Source organism: Pseudopipra pipra, chromosome 9 (assembly GCF_036250125.1).
Source record: "Pseudopipra pipra isolate bDixPip1 chromosome 9, bDixPip1.hap1, whole genome shotgun sequence".
NCBI classification, from domain to species: Eukaryota; Metazoa; Chordata; class Aves; order Passeriformes; family Pipridae; genus Pseudopipra; species Pseudopipra pipra.
The window spans coordinates 7,699,019-7,719,614 of NC_087557.1; the positions used below are offsets into that span (position 1 = coordinate 7,699,019).

The 20,596-nt window shown below is 38.5% G+C and overlaps 1 protein-coding gene across 3 annotated transcripts; it reads left to right on the top strand.

Moving 5' to 3' along the window:
• Positions 1–276: 276 nt before the first annotated feature.
• RO60 (Ro60, Y RNA binding protein) lies at positions 277–20,372 on the top strand. 3 transcript variants are annotated; one of them, XM_064664433.1, is made up of 9 exons: positions 277–334; positions 4,665–5,264; positions 5,944–6,164; positions 6,421–6,567; positions 7,830–7,967; positions 8,125–8,241; positions 8,964–9,077; positions 9,475–9,621; positions 10,853–20,372. In XM_064664433.1, the coding sequence occupies exons 2-9, from the start codon at positions 4,685–4,687 to the stop codon at positions 11,003–11,005; spliced, it is 1,617 nt and encodes a 538-aa protein (XP_064520503.1). In that variant the 5' UTR covers positions 277–334; positions 4,665–4,684; the 3' UTR covers positions 11,006–20,372. The 3 variants fall into 3 exon arrangements, 2 of the variants coding, with proteins under 2 accessions (XP_064520503.1, XP_064520504.1); XR_010432671.1 differs by lacking the exon at positions 277–334 and having other exon boundaries at positions 1,702–5,264; positions 8,964–9,070; positions 10,853–10,984; XM_064664434.1 differs by lacking the exon at positions 277–334 and having other exon boundaries at positions 4,880–5,035.
• The last annotated feature ends 224 nt before the right edge of the window (positions 20,373–20,596 follow it).

Below are 20,596 nucleotides of genomic sequence, written 5' to 3' on the forward strand. Positions count from 1 at the left end.
GGGAGCGGGGTGCGGGCTCCCCGTGCCAGCCCCGGGGGGCCCCGGGGATGGTGGCGGAATGTGGGGAAGCCAGGGGGGCGCTCCCGGCGGCACCGGGGCGAGGGGAGCCCCGCGGGGCATCGCCGGGCGTGTCCCGCTGTTACGCAGCTCCCCCGTCACGTGTGTTTATCGCCTTTATAGGGACTGACAGCTGCGCTCCGGTATCGGCTTTAGGTGCTCCTGCCTCGTAATTCTCTTCTGCGTAAGCTAAGCTGCCTTTGCCCCCCAGTCAGAGCATTTTTTTTTATTAAGCAGGCGGATTCTTGCAAATGGTGCGGTAGAAACGTGTGAGCGGGTATGTGATTCGTGTACTCTGGTATCTTCTGTGCTGCCATCGGACATCGCTCCGTTTGTGCTTTGGGAAGTGTTCTCCTGGAGTTCCAATTGACGTAGAAGTGCTTATTTTCAGAAGTATGGGGACTATTGTCAGAGCTGTGCTATAGCACAGGCCTATTTTGTTACCACCATCGTTTGGTCTGATGGTTTTAGTCTCTCTGCTCAGTGAATCAGAAGACAGTATTTATAATCTCCAGTTTAATTTCAAGGACTGAGTGGGAGGGTGCAGTTTCTTGTGGAACGAAGTATATATGGTTTTGAAACATCTGAAGACAATTTGAGGCGTTGTCTTTAAAACGTCAGTGAGTTTTCTACATCTAACTTTTTCAAAGCTTAATTCCATCGGCTTTCAACAAAGTTTGGTTCATCATTGTTAACCTGGCAGTTAAACTTAAGAACTTAAACTAGAATCTACAGTTCTGTTAATGGTTGTGCTTTATTTGTTTTTTTTCATATATACCTGAAACTTGTGCTTTAAGACATTTTATTTCTTAGGAAGACTCATGGTGAATTGTGAAAGTCATAGAAATTAATAAAGGTCAATTTACAGAACGAAATCATGCTTTGGCACAGCAACATAAAGATATTGACTTAGCAATCGAGACTTAAGTGTAGACTGTTTCAGAGCAGTCAAAGCCATATTTTACTTAGGAATTCATATGATGGTTGGAATATAGTGTTTTTCCTCTTCCCTTAATTACGGGGAGCAACCATGGAGTTTAGTTCAGCAATTTTTGTTGTAAAATACCTAGTCTGTGACTTCTAAGGCTTTTCACATATTCGCTTGTATCCCAGTAGCTCAAAAATTGAAAATGCTTATGGGGCCAGAGTATCATTGATAAATCCTCCATGAGTGTTTGAAATTCAGGTTTCCTGCTGTAGCTCAGCAGATGAAGAGTTGGGTTATGGTAGAACATAAGTTAAATGATGAGTATTTGCATTTATCCATCTGTGAGAGTGAAGGTTGTCTGTTGTGCAGGTGTTAAAGGAGAAAATAAGATTGAGGTCTGGGCAGAGGAGAGACACTGGTCTGAGGGAGGGAATAGCTTTGGGAACTTGTGAGATTAAAATGTAAAATAGGGTTAGAAATGGCCAACACGAATAGCTCAACTGTGAGTAAGTGCTTTTCAGGTAGTTCCTGGCTAAGTGTCAATTTGATACTTTTAGTAGATACTTTTAGTAGATACTTTTAGTAGATACTTTTAGTAGATACTTTTAGTAGATACTTTTAGTAGATACTTTTAGTAGATACTTTTAGTAGATACTTTTAGTAGATACTTTTAGTAGATACTTTTAGTAGATACTTTTAGTGACTGTTTAGTGGTGGTATAAATTGCAGATTTCAAAGGTAATTTTTAAAATAGATATTTATTTTAAAGAATTTACAGTTTGTGGTAGGATCCAAAATATTAGGTTGGGTTGAATCTCTTTTTAAAGCTCTGAGGCAGCAAGAAGCCATTTGAGACAAGTTTGTGTCCTAGATTTCATATCAGAAAGCATTAACAACTTTATTAAAGGTTTCAGAAGACTTGCTGTGGGCATTTTTAATGGGATAAGTGCTGCAGGGAATTCACTCTGGTGACATACTGTGTTCTATCTGAGAAGATAACTTTGAGAGCTGAGTGAACATGAAGCTCTACAAAAGGTGGAGATTCTAACAGCATCTGTTTCTGGAGCTCGTAGTATATTTCTAAGAAGGCAAATTGAAGTGCTAAGTGTCAGAAAAACTAACAGTAGCTTCAGAAAAGCAAGGAGTGTACATTTGCAGCTATCTTTTCTATTATGGGTTCATGTCAGAAGCCTGTGGATGGAGGCACATAACTCTTTTTGATGCTGAGTCCATGAATAGCCTAGTCCATACAAAAGTAAATATAAAAATTATGCCTTATTAACATGCCTAAGTTAGGTTACTTACACAGTGTAATAGAGGAGTGCAGCAGGAGAATTTTTTTGTCTGAGGGTTAGCTCTAAACTTCTTTAAAACAATGCAATTAAAATCATACAGCATATTTGCACGTAACAATGGAGAAGTGAATTGTTTGCCTTTCAGGATGGTACCTTTAATGGAAATACTGATCTTGTGTCACAGTATTTTATAAAAAATCTAGATTTCAAATCAGATAAATATCATTTTTAAATTGAGAAATGGTATCATTTTTAGGTTTGTTCCCATCCACAGGGTGGTGATGACGATGGCAGCTAATTTGTATTAGTGACTAGAAAACTGAGTGTGTGAGGACTAGTGAGGCTCTCCAAGTGAAAATTCAAATAAAGTGGACATATCAGAAGGAACCTGTGCACAAATTGATAAACGCAGGAAAAAACTCTGAAATATTCCAAGTAGTGCTGATATTTCTTAATATAATCAGCCAAGTGAGACGTTTGATTTACCTGAAGACATGGTTCTTCCAGTTCATTTTAAGTCTTGATAATCCATAGGTGACTGAAAAGAGTTTTCTCATTTGTCTCATTTTAATGTGGTAGTATTTATTTTAGCAGGGGTATGAAAGATACAGCAAGAAATTATTCTCAATATTTCATGTATGTGGAGATCTCATTATTCATCATGATCCTTTATGCTACTCATTCTTATCTTTCCTTCAAGATAATGGTGTTTTTCAGTATCCATGTACTGGAAATAAATGAATCTAGACATTAAAAGGTGCTGATATGGTATTCATGCACTGAGAATACCACCCTTGTTATTTTCAGTGTATTTGCATGCCTCAGATGTCAGTGAAAAAGTCAGCTCAGCCATGATTTGTATTTAAATAGGTTTGGCAGGAGACATGGTTAGAATATATAATTTAATCACTAAGAAAAATAGTGATGCTCTGAATGATACAATGAAAGATATTTCTTAGATAATTTCTAACTGAAACCTGCTTTTTTAAACCAAGTGCCAGCATATGGCTTCTGTTTTTATAATTTTAGGAGATTGTAGAATGTAATGGGAGCACTGCTGGTTATCATTTGGTTCTGGAGGCAGATCAGCACAGATGTTGTACAGGAAAAACAGGAAAGGTGCATTTCTAGTCACTTACAGAGAAAGGGAAATTCTGTGTCAGAGAGCGAGGGAAGTTGTTTGTAAACAAAGTGCTTACCTAAACTGGGGGGGAAAACGTCTCTGTCTGTGTTAGTCACATTTATTTATTCTAGCTTATCCTGGTAAATGGATAATAAAAAAAAAGGATAATAAAAAATAAAAACAAGAGCTTTTATTCATCTTCAGTATCGGCAGGAGCATGTCAAAAGTGGATATTTGCAATACTTTAGAATTGTTCAGTGGATTTCTTGGAAATGTCATTTGTGTGTTCTCAGACTGCAGTCTGTGTGTATTTTAAGATGTGTACAGTTTGATGGAGTGGATTATTGGTGCTGCTTTTTTTTTTAATAGGAGCTCTTGGTGCTATTTAATGTCTTTTTATTATTTGGCGAGAACTGAGACAACTAAATTTATTGTTACACTCTTAATGTTTTGGAGGTAGTGATGATGATGAATTTTTTTACCCTTGCCTTGCTGATTTGATTTCACCTGCATTTAATTAATTTTAAATGTCATGGCTTGAATTTTACCATGCTGGATGTTCTCCAAGTAGGAGCAGTGATGTTGCCTGCAAATATTACAGCTGAACTCTCTTACAACTCAGGAGTGTATCAAGATCTGAAAGACTGAGAATTTTTGTGCTGTAAAGTGGTACAGAATTTTTTATGGCTTGAGTTTTCTTTCATCTCACTTGGAACAGCAGACTATTTGAGCCTGTAACAAAGATAATTCGTTCTTGAGCTACTCAGTTGTTAAAAAGCTGTTGTCTAAGCCTCACTAAAACCCACCATATATAAACTCTCATGAAGTCTTCTGACTAAACAGTTTTTAATTATTTTAGTTCTATATTTTACCCTCATTTTTCTCCAGTTGGTCAGTATTAGCAATTCTTCAGCAAAACAGAGTAGGGTAAGATGTGAGTTTTGAGCTGTTTAGTCTGCAATCCAAAAATCTAGGTAAGAAAGTCATGTAATGTATTAGTGGCAAAAGGCTTTAACATCAGACATGTTTTTTGTGTAGTTTCTAAGCTTGTTCCAAGGAAGTAAGTTCGTCACCATTATAACTCAGAGATTTTTTTTTTGTTGTTTGTTTTCCCCCAAAAATGTGTATTATTGCACACCGAGAGCGCACTCTGATTAATTTTATGAAGGAAACGTGTAGACAAGATACGTTTGCTTTGCTAAAAAGTGATAAAAGATTAGTCATCGGGTCTTTTTTATAAAATTTATTATTCTTTCAACAGACCTCTTGGAAGTGTGAACCATGGAGGATGAGGAGAGCGGAGTGCAGCCCCCGAGTGAGAAGCAGGCGCCCGGCTCCGAAGGCGGTGATGTGTGGAATGTCACCGACACCAGCCGGCTGCGGCACTTCTTGTGCTTCGGCTCCGAGGGTGGCGCTTACCACGTCAAGGAGCAGAAGCTGGGCTTCGAAAATGCAGAAGCCTTGCTAAGACTGATCGAAGAGGGCAGGGGTTGTGAAGTTGTTGAAGAAATAAAAGCATTTAGCCAGGAGGGCAGAGCAGCAAAGCAGGAGCCCCTGCTTTTTGCCCTTGCAGTTTGCTCGCAGTGCTCTGATGTGAAAACGAAACAGGCGGCGTTTAAGGCTGTCCCCGAGGTGTGTTGCATACCAACCCATCTCTTTACTTTCATCCAGTTTAAAAAAGATCTGAAGGAGGGCATGAAATGTGGCATGTGGGGCCGTGCACTGAGGAAAGCTGTTGCAGATTGGTACAATGGAAAGAATGGCATGGCTCTTGCTTTAGCAGTTACAAAATATAAGCAAAGAAGTGGTTGGTCTCATAAAGATCTTCTGAGGTTGTCCCACCTAAAACCTGCCAGTGAAGGTAATAAATTTTTATTTACCTGAAAATACTGTGTTTTAAACCTTTTATATTTATTGTGGAACTATTTTGGAAACCCGAGTACCATTGTAGATGAATTCTTAGTGAGGGTATCTTGTAAATTGCGTATTAAAAATGTGAGGGTTTGTATCAGAAATTGACCTGTTTGTCTTCAAGATAAACAGTTTGTTCTTTTTCTTCCATATATCAAGAGAAGATAAAATAACACAATTTCCTCATTTTGTTCTTATTTGCTTACAAATGATGAAATAACACTTTTTTTGTTATTTGCTAAGATCTGTTGGTGTCAAATCATAGAATCATAGAATGGTTTGGGTTGGAAGGGACCTTAAGGATCATCTTGTTCCAAGCCCCTGCCAGGGACAGAGACACCTTCCACTAGACTGTGTTGCTCAGAGCTCCGTCCAGCCTGACCTTGAACACTTCCAGGGATGGGACATCTTCAACTTCTCTGGGCAACTTAGCAAAGATATTAGGCTTCTTAGTTCTGAGGAGAATAATACAGTAATTAAAAGTACTGCTCTAAATTGTATGTCTGACCTTTTTAATAGGTGTTTGGCAGGTCTGAGATTGATACCTGCTGACTCATTAGCGTGAGAGTGATAAATGCCAGTATACAGATGGTAATCCTGCTGGAAAAAATGTTTTCTTTTTTCAATAGGAATTGCTATAGTCACTAAATATATTACCAAGGGGTGGAAAGATGTCCAAGAAGCTTATAAAGAGAAAGCAGTTTCTATTGAGACTGAAAAACTCTTAAAGTATCTGGAGGCTGTGGAGAAAGTGAAACGCACAAAAGATGAATTGGAAGTTATTCATTTGATAGAGGAATATGGTCTAGTTAGAGAGCATCTCCTGACAAACCACCTGAAATCTAAAGAGGTAGGTAAACTTCATTAGCTTTGAATTCTCTTTAGGGTAATGCTTTTTAGAGTCCTAAGTCTAGATTTCTGTAAAAAGTAGCCATTATGCTGTTCTTCAAGTTGTTTGCCCAAAGAGCTGATTTAAAGTAATTAAATTCAATGTATAATTTGTACATCTATTTTAAAATATGCTTATTCTATGTACAGATGTCAGTTCTTGTAGTTTGGGAATCTCGTTCTTTCTGTTTTTTTCACTTCTCTGTCTTTGACCATAGGTTTGGAAGGCATTGCTGAAGGAAATGTCCATTTCTGTATTGTTGAGAAATTTGGGAAAGCTGACAGCCAATTCAGTGCTGGAACCACGAGGTTCAGAAGTGGCAATAGTATGTGAAAAACTGAGAAATGAGAAACTGCTAAAAAAGGTAAGAACTTTTTCATAATCGATGCCAGCCCTTGTGGGTTTTAATCTCTTCCTTTACTGTATTTCTTCAGCCAACTTCTTTACAAAATAAAACTGATGTTCTTTGGAGGAACTGTGTAGTTTATTCTTAAATGAGGGCTGTGGCAAGCTTTAGCTCTGGGGTTCATGTGTAATTTAGAATCAGCAATGCAAGCTTAAAAAGGGGGTGAAGTCACTTGTATAAGATCCTAGAAAGTGAATGAAGAAACTAGCATAGCAGTTGAGAGGAAAAGGAGATTTTCTCCTTTCAGATTGCTTTACTATCCATCAAAGAGGTAAGAAAATAAGAGGGAAAAGAGGATTCCCCAAAGGGAGAAGAAAATATCCAGGAGAAGAAAATAATGGAAGATAGAAAGGACAAGTGCCTTTACCAACAGTTTTGTGAGTTGGGAAGATTAAAATAAGGACCCTTAAATTATTAAGACTATTCAAAGCTAATTTGAGCACAACAACTTCAGTCCCTTTTTTCCCATCCCGCTGCTCTTCCCTTTCTCTGGTTCCTTCTTTAATCAGGCATAGGCACTGGAGAAGGGAGAGCAAAGATGGTGGTGCAGTACCTTGATGGAAGAAAAGTGGTGGACAGGTGTTCAGATTTGCTGAGGTTTGCTGCTGGCAGTGATTAATGACTGAAACTCCCCCTGAGAAAAAAAATAACAAAATGTTGATAACTCAGTAAAGCAAAGATGTGGTTTAGCATGAAACAAATGATATGGTTTATATATGGAAAGCAAAAAAAGAAAAAATGCTTGGAATGTTTTATAGCAAGAGGAAAATGAATGCTGTATTCTGAAAATAGTTTCTTTGTCCAGTGTTATTGTATTGGATATAAAACTAGTTTTAAGTTTGTTCTTTTCCTAGCTCAGCTCCTTTCCCCTCAGCAGGACAGGGACTTTCTCTTAGTGTAAGCCTGTGATGGACAATCATAAAGCTGTGAAGTTTTATCAAAATTCTGGTGATGGCTTAATATTTGGTGTTGATTGGAGGATTCTGGAAAGGTGATGAGGTCCATCACCAGTAACTGAGGAGTATCAGTTCATACAACAGCTGTGGAAAGGCTGCATGAACTCCTCGAATTTAATGAATTTAAAGTAACAGTATACTGAGCTAGAGGGTTTTGTAGGAGAACCTTATTTTTTCTGTTCAGTTTATTACTACTTTGTTGTGATTTTTTTTAAAGGAGGTCAAATTTTCAAGAAGCTCAGTTTTTATTTCTTTTGCCTGTAGGGTAAAATACATCCATTGCATATTTTGGTTGCATTAGAAACATATAAAGCTGGACATGGAAGCAGAGGGAAGCTTTGGTGGCGTCCTGATGAAGACATTTTAGAAGCTTTAGATGCCTCATTTTACAAAGCTTTCAAGGTAATACAGTTCTTCAGTTTGTTAAGCCTTTTTAAGGGTTCTGTGTTTTCTGAAAGCTTATCACGAAAAGTTTGTGGGGTGGGTAACAGTGCTAAAACTTTGGCGACAATACTAATTATGTGTATCTATCTTCTTTTTTTCTCTTTTTTCCTCTTAGACACTTGAACCAACAGGAAAACGCTTCTTACTTGCAGTTGATGTCAGTGCATCAATGACACAAAAAGTTTTGGGCAGTGTGCTCAATGCGAGCACCGTTGCAGCAACGATGTGTATGGTGAGGCATTGCATTTCTTCTATTTGTAACTGGTCTTTTGATACAAAGGTGCTCTAAAGCTGGTTAGAAATCAGGAGGAAACTTATATATAATATTTTTTTGGGTATGGAAGGCGTGACCTTTTGCCTTACTGGTAGATCAGTTCCTTAAAGTTCCTGGTAACCATTTTCAGAAAGATCAGTTTCAAGAAGTTGGTTTCAAGGATAAACCAAAGTGGTCAGGGCAGCTTTTTCACTTAGCTGAAAATACATTTTAATTTTTTTCAGAAGCACTTATGGGATAATACAGATTGGATTAAGAAATTTTAGAATAAATCCTGTGTACATTTGAGTTATCCATGTGGCTTTTATTCACTTTCCCCTCAATTTGGTGTTGCAAAGCTGCTGTGTTGCATCGTATTCTTGTATTATAGAGGAGTTGAACTTTTGTTGGTGTTTAAAAACACTCAATATTTTTAAGTCAGAGGGGAGAGAAGAAATACAGAAGTATCTTTAGTTGTAGTAATTAGAGCAGTTCTTGAGCTCTGATTTTGGCAGTGCTTATTTGCAGTAAAATATTACAGAATATTTCAAGTGTAGAGTGAACTGTTGGTGCATGTGAGGACCCCGGTGTCTTAAATGCAAAAGCATGTCATGCTGTGTGTTTGGTAGGGAATGGCTCGATCCAGACATTAAAAATTCAGAGTAATATAACTGAATTATTTTTGTCTTCCTCTTTCTCAGGTTGTAGCACGTACTGAGAAGGATTCCCACATTGCTGCCTTTTCACATGAAATGGTCCCATGTCCAGTGATGGCTGATATGACCTTACCTCAAGTTTTAGTGAAAATGTATGAAGTATGTAAAAACAAACAAACAAACAAAGCCTCAGCAGTTACATTGTATTTTCTTTGTAATCAGTTTTATTACTTTGTTTAGTGTGTATCTCTGTAGCAAAACATTGGATTTTTTGATCCCTTTTATTTAGAGAAAGTCAAAAAAATGTCAATATTTCAGATATTAAACATTGCAATTTAGAATGGCAGTGCTAGGTCACAATGAGTTAAAAAGAATGTTAAAAAAAAACCCAACTCAACTTAAAAAAAAGCCTGGTCAAAATTAAGATGAAATCACTAAGTTTAACAAAAAAACCTCTGTGTGATAAAGCATGAAGTTTACATAAAAAATAATTTTTCCATGGTTTACTAATTTCAGTATTAACGTGTTCCCTGTATATTTATTTTTTTCCATTAAGATTCCAGTGGGTACCACTGATTGTTCCCTTCCAATGATATGGGCTCAAAAAACTCAGAGGGCTGTTGATGTCTTCATTGTATTTACTGATAACGAGACCTTTGCTGGAAATACTCCTCCTGCAGCAGCCCTTAGAGAGTACCGAGAGGTAAACATGCTTCTGACTGTTTGTGATTAGTGAATGCAGTACAAAAATAAATACCAGCTCTAAAGATGTTTTAGGGACTGAAGTAGTTGTGGCTTTGTTTCAGTAAATAATTATATAATGTTAAAAACTGCTCAGTTCTGCAGTTAGGTAGAATTAGTGGACATAGGGCACTAATTGTGCACATATAAAACCACAGAATTACTATAAGGATTTGTAATTAGCCTACCCTGCTTGGTGTATTGCAGTATCCATGAAACTTTGTTTGCTATTCAGGGAGTATATGAATTTTTGCATTCTATATATAATTCGTTGAATACATTTTTTTTTATAGTTCTTACAGAATGAAATTTGGCTCACAGAATTAAATTTACCCTTGGTGTCTGCAGTAGATACCAAAAAGTTTAAATAAAGTAATGAAGATAAGCCTGTAGGGAAGTGTCAGTAGGGTGAGGTGACACTATTTTCTGAAGAAAGCCCATTATGTTTTAAAGGGACTACTCTAAGCTTAATAATTTTAAAATAGAACAAAGAAAAATAGCCTTTCCAAGCACATTGCTATTAGAAACTCAGAAAGCAATCTTTTAAAGAAACTATTTTTTAAACTACAAAAAAATACTTCTGGTAAGCACGTGTGTATGGACTGTGTTTTAGTTTTCTTAGTTGAAATTAGCTCCCATTCCTAAATTTGTTCTGTAAAGAAAGAGTTCCTGCACTCTGGCCTTCATGCCACTTGCTTTGCTTTACCTTAGAGATTACTTACCTGCAAATTCAGTTTATTTAGCAGAATTGTCCAGACCACAGTTGTTGTATTTATTCAAGCAATATTTGGAAATCCTTGCCTTAGACAAAAATGCACTCCTTGAGTCTGTTAGGTGACTTGATAATTATTATTGAGTTGTCTCTAAGAATGAGCTGCATAATAGCAAATGCAGTGTTTGCATTTGAAATAATGTACGAATTGTAGTATTGCAGGAAATTTTGGCTAATATACCTCATTGCAATTATTTCCATTCATTTAAATATGTCTGCTACAGGTTAAACACAATGTTAGCAGGCTGTCTTCAGCTCTGATTGTGGCATATCTCGTTTCTATCAGTATGGCTATTCAGACAGTGGTTTATGCAAGCAAGATTTGGCCCTCTGGCATGTTTAAGTTACTATATATATATGTTCTGACATGTTTTACTCTGTATGTGTTTTCTGACTTTTTTTTTTTCTGTCCTTCCTCTAGAAAATGGGTATTCCTTCTAAACTGATTGTTTGTGGAATGACCTCAAATGGTTTTACAGTGGCAGATCCAGATGACAGAGGCATGTTGGATATATGTGGCTTTGATACAGGAGCTTTGGAGGTTATTCGAAACTTCACTTTGGATTTGATTTAATTTTTCTAGGCATTTGCTCTTCCCAGTGGATCCATTGCTGGCAACAGACTTCACGCTGGGAACTCCCAGGCAAATATACTTTATTAGAATATGGCATATTATATACATATCAGAATGTTACGTGAGGTGGTGGCAGTTCAAGCATCTCTGACTAGAGCTTCTCACTAAGGTGTTTGTAAGGTTGAACATAACTATGGTCTCATGCAAATCCTGACTAATTAAGAAAAACTCAGCACTTGCATCTCTAGTGTCAAAATAACTGTCAGTAGCCAGTGATCCCTCTGCTACTGGAGGTGGCACCACCCGTCACCCCTGTCACGCCTGGACTTGGTGCCACACAGGAACACCCTGCGCAGCTCGGACACTCCTGGTTGTGCCCGTCAGGTGAATCAGATCGCCCTTCAGAACCCTGCAGCACAGCTGGCAACCCTTCTCCACACCCTTTGAGAAAGGCATCTCGACTCCTGAACCACCTTCCTTGTCTCCAGCATGCTTATTTTCCTAAGGCAGTTTGTTGGGTTTTTTTTCCTGTCCATGCACTCAAGACTTTTCTTGGACTTATTCCTGGATCAGTCTAGGCACAACGGAGCTGGAGTTTCCCAGAGCATCATCCCTTGAGTGTTACCCACAGTAACTGTGTGTGCTCAGAGTCCTGTGGCCCATCAACAGCCAGTCTGTATCTGTTCCAGAGGGTAAACAGGACCCCCTGTCATGACCAGATAACAGCAAGGGCACAATGTATTGTACAAACCCTTGGTCCACTGAGCTTCAGCAAGGTCTGCCTGGCCAGCCTGGCCTGCACCACATGCATCACCCTGTCCCTGTTGTCCTCCAGTTCCACAGCATCCACTGACTTGAAGAGAGGGATGGTTTTGCCTGGGCCTATGGAAGATGCCACCACAGCAAACATTTCCATGGCATCGTGCCAGACCCTGCTCTTGCTGTCCACCAGTGCTGGAGTCAGCCCAAATGCCAGCTTGGCCAAGTCCAGCTCCCCAGTAGGGGAAGTGAAGAAGGCCGCGATGATGACCATGTCCTCTTGGACTCTGGAGTTGTTGAGCTGCAGGTACTCTCACTGCAGCAGCAGGCCCAGCTCCTGCTGAGAATGCGCTGCTTTCATCAGCCACAGGAACAGGGGCTTGTACTCCTGCTGGATGGCCAGCTTCTTGTCCCCCCAGGACTTCACCAGCAGCAGAGATGAGTGGTGCCAGAAAGGCCTGGACCTGGTCACCCAGTGCCAGCAGATGGATCACTGTCAGTGCCCTGAGCACCACTTGAAGTTGGAGTAGTTGAGGAGTGTGTAAAGGAAGCTGATGAGCCCCAGGAGGCCAAGGGCAGGGATAGAGGTTGCTGCTGCCTGGCTGGCACCTCGAACCACCCTCTTCAGCTCCTCCGCAGCTTGAGTGCAGTTCTTATTGTCCTCCTGGTCCAGTAGGTGAGCCTGCAGCTCCTGGGTCAAAAATCTGGACTTCAGGATGGGCTGGATGGGAGGCAGTGGTGCTGTGTCCTCACCCACCCGCAGACTCCTCCAGCTCCAGCCTAGGAGCAGAATGAAGTCCCCATAATCCAAGAGGAAGCAGTGACCTGGTGCTCCACTTAAACAGAAACAACTCTATGGGGCCAGATGCAATCCATCCAGGGGTACTGAGAGAGCTGGCAGACGAGCTGGCCAAGCCACTCTCCATCATTTTTCATTAGTCCTGGCTCACCAGGGAGGTCCCAGATGACTGGAGGTTGGTCAGTGTGACATCCATCTAGCAGAAGGGCCTGAAGGAGAATCCAGGAAACTACAGGTCTGTCAGCCTGACCTTGGTGCCGGGAAGGTTACTGAACAGATCATCTTGATCACACAGCACATGCAGGACAACCAGGGGAGCAGGCCCAGCCAGCAGGGGTTTATGAAAGGCAGGTCCTGCTCCACCAACCTGATCTTCTTCTGTGACGTAGTGACCTGCAGAGTGGATGAGGGAAAGGCTGGAGATATGTCTGCCTGGACTGTAGGAAAGCATGTGACGCTGTTTCCCACAGCATTCTCCTGGAGAAGCTGACAGCCCATGGCTTGGATGGGTGCACCGTTCAGTGGATAAAGAACTGCTGATGGCCGGGCCCAGAGAGTGGTGGTGAAGGGAGTTGCCTCCAGCTGGTGGCTGATCACCAGTGATGTCCCCCAGGGGTCAGCAGGGGGGCCGGTCCTGTTTAACATCTTGTTGATCTGGATGAGAGGATCATTTACCTATGACCTGAGGTTGGGCAGCAGGAGGGTTGATGTCCTGGAGGATAGGAAGGTGCTGCGGGGGGATATGGGCAGCCTGGATCCATGGGCCCAGGACTATTGGATGAAGTTCAACAAGGCCAAGTGCTGGGTCCTGCACTTGAGTCGCAACCACCCTGTGCAGCGCTCCAGGCTTGGGGAAGAGTGGCTGGAAAGCTGCCTGGTGGGAAAGGATCTGACCTGTATCAGCAATAGTGTGGCCAGCAGGACCAGGACAATGATTGTCCCTCTGGACTCGGCACTGGTGAGGCCACACCTCAAATCCTGTGTCTAGTCAAGCATTGGAACAAGCTGTCCAGGGAAGTGGTGGAATCATCATCTCTGGAAGTGGTCAAAAAACTCGTGGATGTGGTGCTTAGGGGCGTGGCTGAGTGGTAGATGTGGCAGAGTTAGGTTAAAGGTTGGACTCAATGAACTTAAGAGGTCATTTCCAACCATAATGATCCTGTGATTCTTTGTTACCTTTTTGTGAAGGGAAAACAAGAAAAGCGGATGAGAAATCTCTTTTCTCTTTTTTCCTGTTGCACACGATTTAAAATAACAGTGGGAAGTTTGCTAAAAGTGGCTACAGGGTATACATAGTTTAATTTCACTTATAATAGGTTATAAATATGGAGAGATTTTTAATTTCCCCCTCCCCTGTTGCTGTGGAATGCTTGTTTGCGAGAATAAATTGACCAATTACTTTTAGAATGGGGCTGGAAAAAAATGGATTTAGTATTTTTAATAATGTCAGTTTAACAGCAACTTCACTGAGAGGGACTTTTCTTTGGGCTTTTTTAAATCTTTGTATTTTAAGCGTTACTAAGGTTCAATGGTTTCCATGGTTACAGTTAAAACCTACTAAACCTAAAAGTATTTTCTGGTACATATTGAGACCATGTGACTGTGATACAGGATAAAAGTTATCCAGGGAAATTTTATACTGATAAAACTGAAAGTGGAAGAGCTCATGCCAGTCTTTTTCTCTGTAGATCATCATCTGAGTTTTCTGGAGTAAATATCTCTTTAGATAAGTTGAGGGGTAGTTTCTGCACAATACAGTTTCAGAAGCACTATTTTAGAATTAATACCCTTTACAGGAAGTTCTAAAAACTGTTTTTAGTAGAAAAAGACCTTGGAAATGACTGGGATGCCACATTCAGTCCATGTTACAACTTCAGGAAGCATAAGCACACTTTCAGCAAGAGAGATCAACAAGTGCATGTGTCTTGGCCTGCTCTCCAAAGCTGAGTGGGAACAACCAGAAACCATAAGCTACTTTTTTTTTTTTTTCCAAAAGAATGTATTCAGTAATACAGAAACAATCCTCCTAACAGGAGAGTATTTCATTTTTAAAAATATTTTTGTAGATTAACGCTACTTCTGATTTCATGAATTAATTCAAGCTAACATATTTCAAAACTACCTCCAGTTTATAGTGACCAATTCTTAAAAACTTTTATGAACTGTACAGTTGCATCTTTCATGTTCACAAAATCTTGTTTAGGAAGTGATTGAAACTGGATTCTTTTTTTAATTTTTTTATTTTTAGTCTTATAGTAAGACTGTGAGTAAACAAGGAGAAAGCTAGTGAGTATCTTACCACTTTGGAACAGGGATTGATAGCAATTCATGTGTATATGTATTTAATTCTGTGTGTGTTTTATATGTGTCAGTATGGGGGGAAGTTAAAAGATCTCTTTAGTAGATCAGTCTTAAAAGATTAGAAAGGTTTTTTTAGTGATGCTTTTACAACTTCCTCTAAAACATATGTGTGTCAGCCTCTTTTATGCTAATGATGGCTGTTTTAAACAGTGAATTTGATGTTAATTTGCAAATAATTATGATGTATAAAAATAATGCGTTTACCCGTTGTGGTAAATAACATGTAAGACCATATTTTTCTGCCTAAAACCTAAGCTTTTAAATGTAAATTCATATTATACTTTTGATACTTGTAACACTTTTCTTTTTGCCTCATACATATTAATTACAAATCCAGAGCTCGCATTCTGTAGTGCGGGTATCTCTTTTGGTGCTAAAACAGGATGTTACATGTTACTGAAGGTATTCTGCTACTTACTTACACTCTCCTTTAATAAATAAACCAAACCAGTGAGGGAAGCCTTTTCTGACATTAAAACCAGGGCTTAAAGAACTGATGGTAGGAGTGTTACCTTTCAGTGAACATTGATGTAGTTACTTGTGAATTATCACTGCTCTTACAGTATAGCTCTGATAGAAAGCTTGGAGAATACAGGACTGCCACCAGCTCCTCAGGTGACATCAAGAAAAAAAAACGTGTTCCTACAAAAGCTGAGACATAGCACTTGAGTTTGAAAAAGAAAACCAGCCATTTCATGTGAAAAATTGCATATCGTTCTTAGCATCTAAACAAAACACCGTATCAATGTGGGGAGTAAACTCATTTGCTCAATACATGTTAATAATTATTTCAAGTAAATGCACTGATGTTTTGGGGTTGGTTTTGGTAGTAATGTGTTTTAAATTACGCAGTAGTCAAACATCTGATTAGGTGTTTCCTCTAAGCTAGAGACGTTGAAAATAACTGATGTACTTTTGCAAGTACTTTTTCTTACTTGGAGTAGTATTTGTGAAGTCATAGGAAATATTTTGGACTAAATATAAAATGAAAACTTAAACAGGTGTTTCAAGTAATTTTCAAGTAAACTTACTGCAAATAAAAGGTTAGAATAGTTACTAACAGATTGAATGAACGGTTATAGTGGTGTTGCATCTTTGAAAGCAGTCCAGTTTAAAATACTTGAACTAGAGTGTGTAAGTAAAGGTGAACTTTTCAGTAGAACTGATAGAAGTTGTAGCTCCCTGTATTTATTGACACTGGATAGCTCTGACCCATAATAAAAGATAGTCATCCATGCTAGGGTACATAATACACTCCTAAACATTTATAGTGTCTCTGTACAAAAAAATCTTGCTAGAAATAGAATATTCTAAGTGGTTTGGTTACACAGTGTAAAACTAGCACTGGTGAGACCACACTGTCATCTGCTCCTCCCTTAAGATTTACACAGAGAGGGGAAAATGAAGTAAATGCTGACAGCTGAAACTTCATAGTGTGACCTTTGTTCCTATGATTTTCTTTTCGGGTTTGTTATTATCTTCCAGGAAGGGGCATAGAATAACAATGCTGTGTATTCCTTTTCCCTGGATCTTTATCTTTCCTGGATCTTTATCTGCCCATACCCTGAATTTTAGGGGATAGCGTGACCCATTTGCCATAACATAAATGCACTGACTTTAGTGTTCAGTTATTAAACTGGTAATTTCCAAACCAATATCTAGACATGTAAAGAGGCAATAATTACTGTAATGCTTCAAAAATAATAGGAAAAAAGTGAGCTAAGACAGAGTTGCTAAGCTGAAGCATTAGTTCAGTGTACGATAAATGACCTACCTTTTCACCAAAGAGGAGGCAGGGACTCTTTGAAATTACTAGTGGTGTTTGCATTGGAGGAACACTTTGGCTAACAACGCAGAAATGGGGCTGTAATTGTGCAATGCAGTTTATCAGTAAAAATTGAACAGGGAGAAGTTTAAAGCTAGTTAATTTTATTCAAAATATTGATTAAAATAAGTCTAAATGCAGAGTGCAACAGCAGAGTGGATGAACACAGGTTTCCTGATATCTGACAGAACTGAGAGGTTTCGCTTTGGCTGCCATTTCACTGTGACCCCCTTAACAATTCTGCAGTATTAAACAATTATACAGTCTAAGGCTGTAATGTTCAGGCATTTTAAGTAAGAAAGAAAGGTTCTAATGGTTGGAAGCACAACAGAGGTAAAACATTCTTCTGTAATGAAGGGCTGTAAGGAACAAACATCAAAGGCCAAGGTTCTTCATGGAAGGGACACAATCAAGAATGTGGAGAGGGCCAAGAAATAGAATTTCGTGTCAGGAATTTTAGACCTGGAGCAAGGAGTAAGAGTGTTTGGAATGCTTGTAGAATGAGGTTACAGGCAAAATATGGGGTCTTTACCTACGTTCCTCTGTGTTTAAAAAAAAAGAAAAGTCTAAAAGTAGGTGTAGCTCTGAAGTCAGAAGGGCCAGTCTAAATGCCCACTGTGTGAAGGCTACTAATAACTGGCCCTAAAATACCTTGCTGCTTAAAACCACTGTTAAACCTCTTTATTAAACATAAATCATAAGGGGGGTTGTGTTGTTCTTTTGCATTGTTGTTGTTTAACTGGTGCCCATAAATGGTTATGGCTTTAAAAGGCTATTCAACAAAATACATATTCTTGGCTTAAAGAAACACCAGCAGTTTTGGAAGTGTATTTTAATAATGGCTCTGTCTGTAAGAACACTATGAAAATATTTTTGTGCATTGCAAAAAATGCTGTGCTGCTGAACCATGTACCTGACTCACAGCTACTGTAACAGAAGCTTTAGTTTTGATTCCGTTTGGGTTTTTTCTTCTATTACCTCTTTGCTTTACCCTTCCTTTTTTCTGTTAGTGTTGATTTTTTTTCTCCTTTCCCTTCTCTTCGTCACCTCAGGCCTATACTTGAATCTTTTTTTCACAAGCTCTCATCCATTCCTTTTTTTTATTTTTGCCTCTGTTCTGCCTTTTTGCTGTCATTGAGCACTTAGCTACTTACACCGGAACTGATGTCATAGTATTTATTTTAATTTTTTTAAGAACGGATAAACTTTTTTCTTTAATTATGTAAATCTTTTACAAAACATTTGATTTGCTGTATCTATCGGATTTTTGGCAAAACTTTGTGTAAAAATCAGTGACAAAAGTATACTTCGTTTATTTACGAAAATCCAACACCTGCCTGTGAATGACTTTATTTTTATAAAGTAACCTCTTACAATTGGCTTTTCAAATTTTTTTCTAGAATTAGCTCAGTGGTTTGAAACTTTTTATTCCATTAAATATTATCAAGCTGCTGTCATAGGCAGAATTAGGCAAACATTTAAATTAATATTCTGGATAAATGGGCAATTTCTTTGCAGTATTGACTAGAGGAAGTCTTTAAAGAATAGGCTGTAGAAGTAAACCTAAGCAAAGTTTGTGCTTTTAATCCTTACTTTCTCTGACACTTGATCAGTTTATAGGTTTATTTTGCTGTCTGCAGTGGTTTGCAGTGCAGATATGCTGTAAGCAAGCTGGTTTAATGACTTTCTTGCTGGAATGGTAGAGATTTCATCTCACCATGACACAGTATTGTGTACAAATTGCTGAGTAAGAGTTTGGGGGGGTGAAGGTAATACACTAACTAGGACAGTATGCTGTGTATGTGCTGCTCTGAGAGATAACATGTAAGATTAGCTGATTTCGGCAGAAGGTATGGTGTCTTTAAATACGTGTGCTTACATATTTGGATTTATAATTTTGATACTTAAAGCGTGGTTTCTTTAGGTGTTTCTGCATTCTGACTTTTAAGTTCAAAAATATATATATATATTTGCATATACATGAGGTATGTGGAGAACTTTTGCAAATGCTTCATTAACGAATAATGAATATAAATAGTTGTTTCCCTAATGTTAACCAGCTTCTTAAGAGTTAAGCACAACTAGTTACAAATAAAATGTCTTTTCATTCTCCTATAAAAGTGCAGTTCTACTCTTTAAAAAGAATTCTGTATAAAAAAGCAACAGATGGGCACATTCACAGATCTGTCTGCTTAGTTAAAAAACTCAGTGTTTGTTTCCAGCTTCTCAGACTTAGAAGCATGGGATTTAGGCTGGATGAGCAGGTATCCATATCTTTTAGTGGATACATTTTAATATTCAGATCCCAGGGCAAGCATATTTTAAGATAAACAGCTTTGTCCTGGAGACAGTGCTGGGCACAAAATTATGGAAATTTTTAATGACTGTTCTTGAGTCTCTTAATTTGTTTGTTGTTTGGTTGGGGTTTTTTTATTATTTTCTAGAGTAGAACCACACTTTAACTGCCATATCATGTTTAAATAACTTAAACATAACATGGCTTTGTGCCATCCAATAATGAAGGCACTGTCTTGCTGCTACTTTCTGTGAAATTACACACAATTAATGAAAAACTATTTGGATGGGGAGCCTTAATATGGTTAAAAAGAAACATAATTAACCCTTTGGGTGCCTTAAGACATATCTCCTTTAATAGACGGGCACTCACTTGGATCTGCAGGCATACAGCACGTTTTCTCCAGCTGGATTAGATTATTGCCTTAAGTGACAGTGCCCTGGGATTTCCGAAGCTTGGAACTCAAAGGGTTATTTTAGACTACTGTTTGAAAAACAAGTCCCTAAACAGGGAACAAAATGAAAAGGTCTTTGAAAAATTCCTTTGCGTGCTATTGTTATTATTTTTACCTGATGGGTTTATCAGCTTTCAGGGGCAAAATTATTGCTAAACCTCTGAAAACACTTAGCTGGCCGAAGAATTCTACACAGAGAAAAAGAGTACTTGGTATTCTTTTACGACTGTAAATTGCTTTATTAAGTATGAATTCAGGAAGAGATGCACATTTGTGTGTTTATCTTGATGACTGTGCAAAATACAGCAAATGGCAATAAAAATATAACGAGGCCAGTGTGTTTAATTAGCTTATTACACATTAAAGATGCACAGTGCAGACAACTATTCTGAAGACTTTCTATAAATGATGCAGTTTCAAACCTGCATCACAAAAATAAAGCTGTCAAATTTAAATTAAATTACACTCTTACAATCCTAGCTACCTGAAGATAAATGTGATGCTTTTTTCCCTTGAGGGGGAAAAAAGTAGTTTAGGTACATGCAAGTGTTGAAAGCAATGGAAATAACAGGAGTAATTCACAAAAACTGAGTAAAAATTAATTGACTAATGTTTTTATTCTAATGTGTGCACCTTTAGTTGTGTAATGGTCCCTTTTACTGAAGAATGGGATAGAATTTTCTACTTGCATATGGACTTCCTTGAAATAACCAAGAGTCTTGGCATTGCCTGTTCTGGCTTTGGATGTACATTGTACTGAAACTATTGAATTTTAGTAATTTCTTTTAGACATTTAACTGAAAGTTAAAATGGCTAGTAAACTGCATTCTGATTGTAGAATTTAAGTACTAAATAAACTCTATGCATATTAGACCCATTTGACTTAGTCCTTTTTTTTTATATATTGTTGGATTATTGTACCCTGGTTTGTAGCTGCAGTTTAGTGTCAGTGAGCTGTCTGGCTCCCCTAGGAGAATTCCTGAATGGCACTGTACAGACTGATACTTTGTAGTGCAGAGTAGAGATGAAAGCCATTACTTCCCCTCTAAAGCTGCCAGACTCTCTATTCCCTTTTCTGTTCGAGTGGATATAGTTTG

What these genes read in the sequence shown, in the direction of transcription:
- RO60 (XM_064664433.1), top strand. Translation starts at nt 4,685, where the DNA reads ATGGAGGATGAGGAGAGCGGAGTGCAGCCCCCGAGTGAGAAGCAGGCG. An exon ending in ATGAGAAACTGCTAAAAAAG is followed by an intron (nt 6,568 to 7,829) that starts GTAAGAACTTTT and finishes TTTTGCCTGTAG; the next exon opens with GGTAAAATACATCCATTGCA. An exon ending in TTGCAGCAACGATGTGTATG is followed by an intron (nt 8,242 to 8,963) that starts GTGAGGCATTGC and finishes CCTCTTTCTCAG; the next exon opens with GTTGTAGCACGTACTGAGAA.